At 45.3% G+C, this 11,197-nt stretch overlaps 3 protein-coding genes across 5 annotated transcripts; all 3 read left to right on the plus strand.

Annotated features, from left to right (window-relative positions):
• Window positions 1-682: 682 nt before the first annotated feature.
• On the plus strand, window positions 683-4,975 carry LOC112874614 (probable trehalose-phosphate phosphatase 2). 2 transcript variants are annotated; one of them, XM_025938044.1, is made up of 12 exons: window positions 683-827; window positions 2,084-2,191; window positions 2,269-2,767; window positions 2,851-2,991; window positions 3,092-3,163; window positions 3,267-3,392; window positions 3,473-3,529; window positions 3,607-3,708; window positions 3,811-3,888; window positions 3,984-4,124; window positions 4,212-4,304; window positions 4,447-4,975. In XM_025938044.1, the coding sequence occupies exons 3-12, from the start codon at window positions 2,480-2,482 to the stop codon at window positions 4,495-4,497; spliced, it is 1,149 nt and encodes a 382-aa protein (XP_025793829.1). In that variant the 5' UTR covers window positions 683-827; window positions 2,084-2,191; window positions 2,269-2,479; the 3' UTR covers window positions 4,498-4,975. The 2 variants fall into 2 exon arrangements, with proteins under 2 accessions (XP_025793829.1, XP_025793830.1); XM_025938045.1 differs by lacking the exon at window positions 2,084-2,191 and having other exon boundaries at window positions 708-827.
• Window positions 4,976-5,610: 635 nt separating this feature from the next.
• LOC112874612 (3-hydroxyisobutyryl-CoA hydrolase-like protein 2, mitochondrial) lies at window positions 5,611-9,592 on the plus strand. Of its 2 annotated transcripts, XM_025938042.1 has the most exons (14): window positions 5,613-5,843; window positions 5,940-6,020; window positions 6,521-6,589; window positions 6,662-6,725; window positions 7,080-7,159; window positions 7,255-7,338; window positions 7,496-7,580; window positions 7,701-7,786; window positions 7,896-8,017; window positions 8,199-8,259; window positions 8,553-8,651; window positions 8,727-8,828; window positions 9,122-9,163; window positions 9,256-9,592. In XM_025938042.1, the coding sequence occupies exons 1-14, from the start codon at window positions 5,721-5,723 to the stop codon at window positions 9,373-9,375; spliced, it is 1,218 nt and encodes a 405-aa protein (XP_025793827.1). In that variant the 5' UTR covers window positions 5,613-5,720; the 3' UTR covers window positions 9,376-9,592. The 2 variants fall into 2 exon arrangements, with proteins under 2 accessions (XP_025793828.1, XP_025793827.1); XM_025938043.1 differs by lacking the exon at window positions 8,727-8,828 and having other exon boundaries at window positions 5,611-5,843.
• Window positions 9,593-10,119: 527 nt separating this feature from the next.
• On the plus strand, window positions 10,120-10,932 carry LOC112874615 (14 kDa proline-rich protein DC2.15-like). Its single transcript, XM_025938047.1, has one exon. It carries the CDS (start codon window positions 10,202-10,204, stop codon window positions 10,580-10,582), a length of 381 nt encoding a protein of 126 aa, XP_025793832.1. The 5' UTR covers window positions 10,120-10,201; the 3' UTR covers window positions 10,583-10,932.
• Window positions 10,933-11,197: the final 265 nt, after the last annotated feature.

Consider the following 11,197-nt stretch of genomic DNA (forward strand, 5'->3'; position numbering starts at 1 on the left):
CTCTAAATTATTATTTGAAGAATCTTTTTGCATAAACACTATTTTCTATATATTTTAACTCTTCAACAGCTTTTCTATATTTTATGTACATTTTAGAAAGCTATTTTCGTTATTTATCTTTGGTTAGAGAGAAATATTGAATAGAGGGAGACTATATTTGATACCACCTTAAAAATGTTTTTCTATTAAAATTTTTATTCCGAAAAGATATACGGAATCACTTACGCCCGCCGTCATGGCGCCACCCGTGGCCAGCGTCCGCCCACGTGGAGATCCGGTGGACCCTCTCCCCCGCCCACGCGGCACCACGTGTCGGCGCGTCGGTGGGGACGAGCCCCGGCCCCCGGTCAAGGATTCCGAAGCCGCTCTCCTGCCTCTCTTCTCCGCCGTAGATCCCGGGCCCACCTCCCTTCCCTGGTTCCCCCCACCGCCCCGCGCACGTGTGGGGCCCGGACCGGCCCGACCCCTCACGATCGCCGTCGCTTCCCGCTACGTGGCGCGCCGCCACCCGCCCGCGTCAGCAAAAGCTCGTGCCGGCGGCCCCGCGCTCCGGTCGCTTTGGGGGTTAATCCCGTGACCAGTGAAAACGAAGCGAAACGCCCGTGACCGAGACAACCGGTAACTGCCCTTTCCGCCTCCGCTTCTAGAGAGAGAAGCAGCGAGTCGCCGCCTATTAATACGGCGCCCCCCGTCCACCTTCTCTCCTCTCCCTTCCCCATTCGGCTCCCAAAATCCCCTCCGTCGCCGCCTTCCGTCCGGTCGGTTCCCAGCCTCGTTGGGTGGCTCGCTGGCGCCTGCATTGGGGATAATCTCGCCGCCTCTGTCCGGTAAGGTTCCTCCTCCCTGGATCGGGTCCTCATGTTTTACTTGGAAACTATGTCACGGGGTTCGTCAAGTATTCGTAGATCTCGCGCCGAATTGCTTGCCGGGTTCGTGTAATTTTTTTGTCTTTTGGGAGAGTATTCCTCGCCGTCTCCGTCTCCCCGTGCGGCGGCGATGGCCTCGTTGCCGCCGTCGCCACCGGGAATAGGTTCCGTTTCACGTTTGGAACTGTATCGGAAGCGCCCATTGCAAACAAGATTTTTTTTAATCCAACAACCAAAAACATGGCCATGAATGAGCAGGTGGGATGCGGAGGGGAGAGACGGAGGAGGGGCGGTGTGGGCGGTGGTGGTTGGCGGTGTGGGATTCTTCCTTGCGAGGGTCCCTACGCCGGGGCGGGGTCCGTCCAACTGGCCGTACCTTTTTCTTGCCCTTTTCCCCGATTCTTTTTGGATGTATCGCGGGGTGGAGGGAAATAAAAATCCCAGCTTTGATGATTGCCACAGGGCACCGGTCTGGCCTTGTCTTAGGGCGCCCCCACGTATTTTGTTCTTGTTAGTTGGGGTTGATGGGAGCTGTGCCTTCACTGCCTCCGTTGCGAGCGGCATGTTGCATCGCCGAGGCTTTCTTGCAAGCCTGGCCAGGCGACATCTGTTGTACAGGCCTATTGATGGTCTATTGATTGGCCGATTGATGCCGGTGGTCCAGTCGATTAGTCCTGCCATGATACGTGATGATTACTGACCTTATGCGCAATTATGTGTTTGCCTTTTGTTTCTGAGTGCCACCGCTAAACAATTCCATGTGCACTTGTCCCGAATTACTTTTCCATATGCGTTTTCATGGGCACCCTGTGCGATTCACCATGGTGGTGACTTGTACTGACGATGGCGACCACCATAAACTTTGTAACTTTGTGCATCTAAGAGTAGTACACATGGGTCTCACCAAATCATCTTTGTTTATGTCATTTGTTGTAATTTGGCTTTCAAGTTGTTGATGACGGATGGATCAAACGTCGTTTTCCAACTATTTGGAGGTACATAAAAGGAATCATGGCTCACCAGCTGTTGTCTTTGTTATTTTCCCTTGTTATTACTCTTGAATCGTGAACAAAAAGGCACCCCAGTATGTTTCCTTTTTTTAACTTGGAAGACACAAACAGTAACTATGCTGTGGTCAGCTGTTCTTGCATTAGGTGATGTGGTATTTCATTAGACCATTACATGACAACCCTTTTTTGTCTTTTTAATTACTGCAGTGTTAGCTTGGCTGTGATTGTGCACAATTATTGTCCTTGGAGCTGATTGATCTCTTGGATGAATGAGTGTTTCTTTAAATGATCTGTGCTGACCATGGTGATGAACCAGTATGTGCCTGAACGTCCTGCAGTCCTTATTTTTCATTGATATCTATGTTCCAGGCTAATTTTTTTTTCTAATGCAGAGTGCAGGGTCTTCGCGTTTAATGGGCTGGACGCGGTACATGCATATTTGCAGTGACAAGAAGACATTGAAACGCTGGTTTTTCATTGACAAGAGGGTTGGTTAAGTGCTCAGTTCTGTGGAAAATTCTGCATTCTGGTGCACTGACTTTGTGTAGCTTCTAACTGCTCTTACAAAGAGACTTGAGGGGGAGGGTGAGTCGTGCCTTGTTGATGGATTTGAAGACAGGCCTCAACTCACCTGTTGTTGCTGATCATCTCCCTACATTAGCCTTGCCTGCTGCTGTCATGACTTTCACAACACCTACTAGCTTCCCCTCTCCGGGGCTTTGCTTGAATACTACAAAGAAGATACCTCTGCCTAGTAAGATTGAAGAAGTTCGTGCCACTGGATGGCTCGACCTTATGATGGCCGCATCACCTACCCGCAGAAGGCAGATCAAGGATGTCATCAATGATACTCAAGCTGATGATCTCGATTTGCAATATCGTAACTGGATGGTATGTATTTACACCTGTAGTGTTTGCCACTGTTACAGAAGTTTGACAACATGTCAGTGATTTCCATTGTTTTATCATTGAAGGTCGACTATCCGTCTGCTTTGACCTCATTTGAGGCAATTACTGATCTTGCTGGGCGTAAAAGGTTGGCATTGTTTCTTGACTATGATGGAACGCTTTCACCAATTGTGGACAATCCTGAAAATGCATTAATGTCTGATGAGGTACATTTACATCAACTCCTGCTATTCATGTAAGATTGGAGCACTGCTCCTATATTTTCAGTGCATTTTCTGTACACTCTCTAAAGATTGTATTTCACAGATGCGAGCTGCTGTGAGGCATGTGGCATCACTTTTCCCAACTGCAATCATCAGTGGAAGGTCTCGGGATAAGGTATATTATGTTAATTGTTTATCAAGGGAAATAATCTTTGTACCAACATTTTGCTTTTCCCTCTCTTGTTAGTTCTTTTCTCTGATTGACCTTTTCCTTTTAGGTTTTTGACTTTGTCAAGCTTAATGAACTACACTATGCCGGGAGTCACGGAATGGACATAATGGGCCCTGTTAGGAAGACTGCTGACTCCAATGGTGCGGAATGCATTCGGTCAACTGATTCGAAGGTGAAAAAACTTTCTAGATCTTGTATCCACATTTTAAACTTGTTACTCGTTTAGTAAGGTGATTTTTTTAACCCCCACAGGGTAAGGAAGTCAATCTGTTCCAACCTGCAAGTGAGTTTTTACCCATGATCAGTGAGGTATGTATCTTCTTCTGGAATTTAGGTTGCCATTTTATGTCATATGGTTGGACTTTGCTCAGTCTTGTACATGCCAGGTGTATAAAAAACTTGGTGAGAGTGTCAAGGACATTAATGGTGCCAGGATGGAAGACAACAAGTTCTGTGTGTCTGTGCATTACCGCAATGTGGCAGAAGACGTAATAATTCTATATCCAACTGTTTATATTTCATACATGAAAATGTTTATTAGGGATATTTGAGCTGAATATTAACCAATTTAACTCATTTCTATTCTTCAGGACTATAAAAAGGTTTTCCAGTGTGTAACTGCTGTTTTGGAAGATTACCCTTGCCTAAGGCTAACCCATGGAAGGAAGGTGAGGATTATGCACAACTAGAGGCTTTATCTAAATTATTTGCTAGTAAGCATTTTTTAAATTTTATTTATATTCAATTGCACTCTTCAATGCAGGTTTTTGAGGTCCGTCCTGTGATTGATTGGAATAAAGGTAAAGCTGTGGAGTTTTTACTCGAATCTCTTGGGCTCAATGAGAGTGAAGATGTTCTCCCTATCTATGTTGGAGATGACAGAACTGATGAAGATGCATTCAAGGTATCTAGTGATTTCTAATTTGCTCACATGAACTTCTAATACAATAGGCCGTTTCTACAATTCATAGTTTCCTCTTTATGCAAATAGGTTCTGAAGGCAAGCAACCGTGGCTTCGGAATACTGGTGTCATCTATACCCAAGGAGAGCGATGCCTTCTACTCCTTGAGGGATCCAGCTGAGGTAACTCACAGCACTGCAGTAACCACAACAGAACTTTTGCATCTGAATGTTTAGTATTGGTTCAAAAGGAAAAAACATTTTGAATAATAGTTATGTGCTTGTTATCGCAAGTGAAATGAAACACTCTTCTTGATGTCTATAGGTGATGGAATTCCTGAGAAAGCTGGCAGCATGGAAGGAGCAGTCCACCTGAGAGTGAAAGAACATCAGTTTGGTTGGTTTGGGGAAGAACCAAGAGTATAAATAGTAGCAAGATATATACTGCTAACCAAATAAGTCGGCTATTTGGAGGAGTCAGGCCAAAATGTTTTTGATTTGGCATTTTATAAGAGGCTATTGCATTTTTCTGTCCCACTTTGTTCTCGTGTCAGGGTTTGTGAAGCAAATTCAATTCTTTCATTGTTTAGGTTCCTTTAGTATATACAGCGATATTCTTAAAAGAGTTTTGGTTCCTACTAGTATTTCGCTGCCTCACAGTTTTGCTCTAGGTAATTATCTATTCCACGTTGTATTCGTGAAGATGTAAACAACTGGTTCTTTGTTTAAACAGCGCATAGCTGTCAATGTGCTCTAAAATTGTCAAGTTGTGAGCACGGAACCTACATTGCAGGCATGTCCTGTATCTGGGTTTTTCTATGTTTCTTGGAAGTATATATCTGGGTACCTGTCTACCTGATGTTCCATTCTGTGAGCTGGACCAGCTCTCCATTTTGTGTGCTGGACCAATTCTTGTGAGTCTGCTCTGTTATCTGGCGATCAAAATGTTGAGCTCGCAGTGTGCGGGTTTGTTCCAAATTTATTTGTTAGTTCTACGCGTAAAGCATAATTTCTAATCGGTTCAGTCTCTTGTTTGAAATGTGAGAATTTTGGTCGAAATTTTTAAAAATTGATCTACATTTTAGGCAGACTTCATAAATTTCTAGTTGAACCCAATGCCGTAGGAAGGATTTCTATGTTCATTGTCGTCACCATGAGATTTTGCACCGATTTCATCTTTTTGGGATAGGACGACACTCATTTTTCATGTTTTTTGAGAGGAAAGGCTTGGACTTTATTTATTTTATTTTATTTTACGTGGAAAAAAGCTTTTCATTAACTTATTGGCTCAGCAACTTTATTGATAACTTAGAATTACATTCCATCGCTTGCTTCGATGTAATTTTGTAAAACGGGCAGCTGGGTCATGCGGCCCACGCGCACTTTCCATGGCATTCAGAATATGGGCCGTCGGAAGGTAAGGAAGGAATTGGTTGTTGGTTGTTTGTGGTTTCAGCTGCTATCCCCCCAACCCCAACCCACCAGATCGACCCACGCAGTTTCTTCCCATCACGGCACCCCAACGGGCCGCACCTTTCCTTCGAGGACCACTCCACCTTCCCACCCCCCCGAGTCCAAAACCCTACGACCCGCGCCACCATGCCGCGCCTCGCCGCCGCCGCCGTCGCCCGCCACGCCGGCGCGGCCCTGCGCCGCGGCGCGCTTGAGGGGCTGCGGCGGCTCTCCTCCCTCCAACCGTCGCACGCCGCCTCCAGCGAAGAGGTAACCGAGCGCCGGGCTGACCTGCCCCGTTTTCGTGGCGGCGTCTTCCAGGATCGGAGGCGCGATACTCCATCGCTGACACCGTATTTTGCGCAGGTGCTCGTGGAAGGAAAGGCCAGTGCGCGCGCCGCCGTGCTCAACCGCCCGGGCTACCTCAACGCCCTCACCACCACCATGGTTCGTCCCCATTTCTCGTGTCATAGGTAGCGGTTGGTGCGCATTTTTGTTTCGGTGGTGACGGGGAGACTGTGCTCGACGAAATGCTTCCATGGTTGTGCGGTGGTGGGGGTTCAGTGGACTATGGGCGCGATGATTGATGAAATGCTTCCGTGATCATGCTCCATAGTAGTTTGATGAATTGCGTTTGGTGTTTTACTTAGAACCCCTCCTATCATTTGTGTAGCACGTGCTTGATGAAATGTCTGCACAGTCATTTATGTATGCTGGACGCCTTGGTGTAGGGTGAAGTACCCTTTTTATCAACCAATCTTAAGCTTCTGCTACTTGATTTAGTCCCGTTGTTGTAGTGCGAATGGTTTCTTCGCTTAGTTTATTCCTTGTGTTTTAAGTGTTGACAATGTTCACTTTTTTCTCTGGGACTAGTGCATAGATTACAGCTTACAATTTTACACTGGAAAAAAGTGATCTGATGTTCAGTCAAATGTCCGTCTTGATAGGGAGCTAGGCTCAATAAGTTTTATGAATCATGGGAGGACAACCCAGATATTGGCTTTGTCATGATGAAGGTATGGTGCTTCATCATTTCTTTCTGCTAATGTTGCTGACCAAATATAAATTGAGATGTTCATTGCATGAAGGGCAGCGGCCGAGCGTTCTGTGCTGGCGGGGATGTTGTTAGATTGCGTGAACTTGTCAGTGAAGGTGGGTGGTTAGGCCCTGTATAGCATATAGCCCACATCTCATCGTGAATTGCTGATAGTAATCCGTCCATTATAGTTATGTCACCATCCTGTGCATCTGTCATGTTTGCATTTAGAAATCAGCTGCAGGTTAATTTGGAGCAATAACTCTCCACTGCTTGTTTGCTCAACCTCCTTTATTTATTTCTAGAAAAGGTTGATGGCAAGAATGCAAGTAAAAGTTCTTTTTTCTCCAATTCTACCATGTAATAGAACTTCCTTAAATTTGGATGGTCTACTGAAAACTCACGCATTGTGAAAATGGCTTAGCCACACGTGTAAGGTTACCTCAAGTTTTTATTCTTTTTCCTATCAGGCAAAACGGAGGAATGTCAGGATTTTTTCAAGACTCTGTACAGTTTCATTTATTTTCTAGGCACGTACTTGAAACCACATGTAAGTATATGGACTCAAAACTTTTTTCTTATTACGGTTCATTATAACCATTTAGATTTGGCATCTGAGGTAGCATTTTTTTTTGCTAATAATAGGTTGCCATTCTTGATGGTGTTACTATGGGTGGTGGAGGAGGTGTTTCAATTCCTGGAACATTTCGCATTGCAACTGATAGAACAGTATGTCAATATATTTTTCCTGATTTGCTTTTCTTTTCTATATATTTCTATGGTGAGATTATATTTGCTATTTTTCTCTTAATGTTTGCTCTATTTCATGAATGAATAGTTTGAAGTAAGGTATTTGATGTATTTGTTATAACACGGCGATTTTCAGGTCTTTGCAACTCCAGAAGTTCATATTGGATTCCATCCTGATGCTGCAGCCTCCTTTTACTTGTCGCATCTAACTGGTCATGTTGGTTAGTGCACTTTTTAGTAGCTCCGTGCTGTCCCCTATGATTTTTTTTTGGTGGTTGTGCTATAGTCCATTGCGCAATAGAACATTCGCTCTACTAGTTTTCACACTGGAAACTATACAGGGGAATATGTGGCCTTGACTGGTGAAAAACTCAATGGGGCTGATATGATTGCCCTTGGCCTTGCCACACACTATTCCATGAGTGAGGTAAGATACTCTTTTGCAAATAACATGTTTTAATTTTCTGGTCTTTCCACCCTGGTATTATTAACTAACTTATCAGCCTTTTATCCTGTTCTTTTTTTTTTGTGGACAGCATCTAGATCTGGTTGATGAACGACTTGCAAAGTTAGTAACTGATGACCCATCAGTTATTGATTCTTCCCTTGCACAATATGGAGACATGGTTTATCCAGACAAAAAAAGCATTGTTCATAGGTAAGCTATTTGCTGAGCATGTCTCATCAAGCACCTTTGGCCATGTGACTTATCTTCATCCTCGAAAAATTACTTGATTGTCTGCTTTGTTTCTCTCTCTTTTTTGAAAAGTGCCCGTTTCAATATATTTCTGTGTATATCATCTTGATGGGTATTCCTTGCTTCATTTCTGCTACCATAGGCTGGATGTGATAGACAAATGCTTCAGCCATGAGACAGTTGAAGAGATTGTTGATGCCTTGGTGAGTTATGATTCAGCTGCTTTTACTTTTCTGACATCTATCAGTGTTTGATTGATCTGGTCATCTGAGACTTACTTGTTAGCATCTCATGGTTTATTATGAAACTATCATGGAATTTATAGCTAACTTTTGATGGAGACCTATTATACTGTCTTGACATATCTTCTATTCACTGTACTTTTACTGTCCTGGATGGTGCATGAATTAGTTTGTTGAGTTCAGTTTATTGGTTCTGTGACTGAAAATTTGTTCAATGCTTATATGCTTTAAACCTAAGTCTTCCATGTAACCAGGAAAGTGAAGCGGCTAGGTTGGACGAAGAATGGTGTACCTTGGCACTGAAACGATTGAAAGAGGCCTCTCCATTAGCTTTGAAGGTCTCACTGCGATCGGTAAGTAGAAATTCGTATGACCTCAGTTGTTTGTCCTTAAGCTGTTGACTCAGATTATTTCTGGACATCATGTAGATACGTGAGGGTAGATATCAGACACTTGATGAGTGCCTTGTCCGTGAATACCGCATGTCCATGCATGGAATATCAAAACAATTTTCTCATGAATTTTGTGAGGTATGTTTTTTTATGCCATGCTTTTAAAAGTTTATGAAATGTTGTATAAAGTATACAATGTGATCAAGTGATTACTTCTGCCGCAAAATTTGAAAATGAGTACCAGCAAACTTGAGACCTGAAAATTTTATGACTTCCAGCCAGAATTGCAATAGTTATAATTGCAGGTGACCAGAAAAAGCAAACTGTAACAAAGAACTTTATTGTGAGCAAATAATCATTGACTTCTCTGTTGGATTATTTTTTTTTGCAGCTGTTATACTAATTGGACTCGTTTTTTTGTTGCTGTGTAGGGTGTGAGAGCGCGCCTAGTTGAAAAGGACTTGGCTCCAAAGGTTTGTTTTGCTCCGCACCATTGGTTCTTTCAACTACAAATAAAACAAAAATGGTTCTTTGTCATCTGTGCATTGATAATCTGTTGTTGCAGTGGGATCCCCCTGCCCTCGAGTATGTCACAAAGGACATGGTGGATGCCTACTTTGCACCTCTTGGCGAGTTTGATGCTGAGTTGAATCTACCTACAGAAACGCGAGAGGCATTCGTATGATCAAACAGATCATTCCATGGTCCGGGACCTGATAAACGTGCTAGCCATTATTTTTGGCAGCGCAAACAGTCGGAGGATGGACAAACTATTCGTGTACCATATACACCTTGGCGTATTGAATTTTGAGCGCCAAGGAAAACCTGTGCTACTTTTTCGTTACTTGTCATAAGCACGCATCTTTACCATACAAAGAGCCAGGTGCAAGCGTTGTGCGCAAGAGTCGGAGAGTGGTCGCAAAGTTCAGATGCAGCCCATGCTAAGACCATCGTTTGTCCTGTACCCAGCAGCCCAACTGCGTGAGCTCTCCGTCCCTGCTTGGCCCTGTCGAGTCAGTACTCAGCCGTTCTCTCCTGTCAGTTCAGGCCACGGTTTACTACCGTATCGTGTGCAGAGATGAAGCACTTTTCCTATTACTACCAGGCCCTGAGAATTCACGACCTCAAGCCCCGAACGGAACGAGTAACGGCTGCAGGTCTCACACACATGCCAAATCCACCAAGCAAACACCAAGGAATATATGTGATCTGGCCAGAACATGCAGGAGAATATCAGAGTACGAACCCTACACGGTTCAACCAGTTAATCACGGGTTCACGGGCGTGCTCGCGTCCAAAATCCGACGAGATTTCAGAGCAGAGTGATGGCGGCGACGCGCCAGCTCGAGCGCCACATGCGCGGCTCCCATCTCGCCTCACCACGACCCGCTATAAGTACCACTCGCCATGCACACCTACAGCCACAGAGCAAGCGAGCGCAGCACAAGCACTAGCAGCAGCAGCAGCAGCAGCTCTAGCTTGCACGTGCACAAGCAGCTCGCTCGGTCGCGATGGCAGCTAGAGCGGCGCTCCTCCTGGCCGTGAGCCTGGTCCTGGCCGCCGTGGCGAGCGCGACCTACTGCCCGCCGCCGCCGGCCCCGAAGCCGCCGACGCCGACGCCCAGCGGCGGTGGCCACCACTGCCCCAGGGACGCGCTGAAGCTGGGCGTGTGCGCCAACGTGCTGGGCCTCGTCAAGGGCAAGATCGGCTCGCCACCGTACCAGCCCTGCTGCTCGCTGCTGGACGGGCTCGTGGACCTGGAGGCCGCCGTCTGCCTCTGCACCGCCATCAAGGCCAACATCCTCGGCATCAACCTCAACCTCCCCATCGACCTCAGCCTAATCCTCAACAACTGCGGCAAGAGCTGCCCCAACGACTTCCACTGCGCATAGATCGTCCACTGATCGATGATCGTCCTCCTCCTTCGCCGGCGGCCGCGGTCGTCCATTCTGTCATTCCGTGGCGAGATGATGATGATGCTTTGCTTGCTCTGTGGTTGATCATCTTGCTGCCAGCTCGAGCTTGTTTGTTTTTATTCGTTTCGTGATACATATGATGAGTGGTTTGCACTTGTATGTACACAACCCCCGGCAACAGTCACAACATGCATTGCCTGGGTGATCAGTTGATTACTGATCATGTTATTCTTGATCTGTTTCTATGGTTTGTCCCGTAAATGAAGCTGTAATTTCTTTCTGATAAAGCTGAGTGTGTGGAATAATGGAATTGATTTGGACGTGTACTACTGGAATGCCGTTTCAAACATGCATACTTTCCTTGCCCAGGAAGTGATGAAAATATTTTCAAAATAATCAGATACTCCAGCTTCCCAAATTGTGGTTCGTTTGTGCTGTACATATGAATACAACAATGCCGCACTGTTGCTTGCTTGTTAGAGCAATGCCCAGAGAGTTCATGAAATGAACCAACAGAAACTTCACTCGATGCTTCTGCCATAAGTACAGCTAGCGGTAAAGTTGTAAAATGAGACAGTGGTTATTTGCACG

Source organism: Panicum hallii, chromosome 9, assembly GCF_002211085.1.
Source record: "Panicum hallii strain FIL2 chromosome 9, PHallii_v3.1, whole genome shotgun sequence".
Taxonomy (NCBI): Eukaryota; Viridiplantae; Streptophyta; class Magnoliopsida; order Poales; family Poaceae; genus Panicum; species Panicum hallii.

What these genes read in the sequence shown, in the direction of transcription:
- LOC112874614 (XM_025938044.1), top strand. Translation starts at nt 2,480, where the DNA reads ATGGATTTGAAGACAGGCCTCAACTCACCTGTTGTTGCTGATCATCTC. An exon ending in TTCGGTCAACTGATTCGAAG is followed by an intron (nt 3,393 to 3,472) that starts GTGAAAAAACTT and finishes TAACCCCCACAG; the next exon opens with GGTAAGGAAGTCAATCTGTT. An exon ending in CTGATGAAGATGCATTCAAG is followed by an intron (nt 4,125 to 4,211) that starts GTATCTAGTGAT and finishes TTATGCAAATAG; the next exon opens with GTTCTGAAGGCAAGCAACCG.
- LOC112874612 (XM_025938042.1), top strand. Translation starts at nt 5,721, where the DNA reads ATGCCGCGCCTCGCCGCCGCCGCCGTCGCCCGCCACGCCGGCGCGGCC. An exon ending in ACGCCCTCACCACCACCATG is followed by an intron (nt 6,021 to 6,520) that starts GTTCGTCCCCAT and finishes CCGTCTTGATAG; the next exon opens with GGAGCTAGGCTCAATAAGTT. An exon ending in GCATTGCAACTGATAGAACA is followed by an intron (nt 7,339 to 7,495) that starts GTATGTCAATAT and finishes GGCGATTTTCAG; the next exon opens with GTCTTTGCAACTCCAGAAGT.
- LOC112874615 (XM_025938047.1), top strand. Translation starts at nt 10,202, where the DNA reads ATGGCAGCTAGAGCGGCGCTCCTCCTGGCCGTGAGCCTGGTCCTGGCC.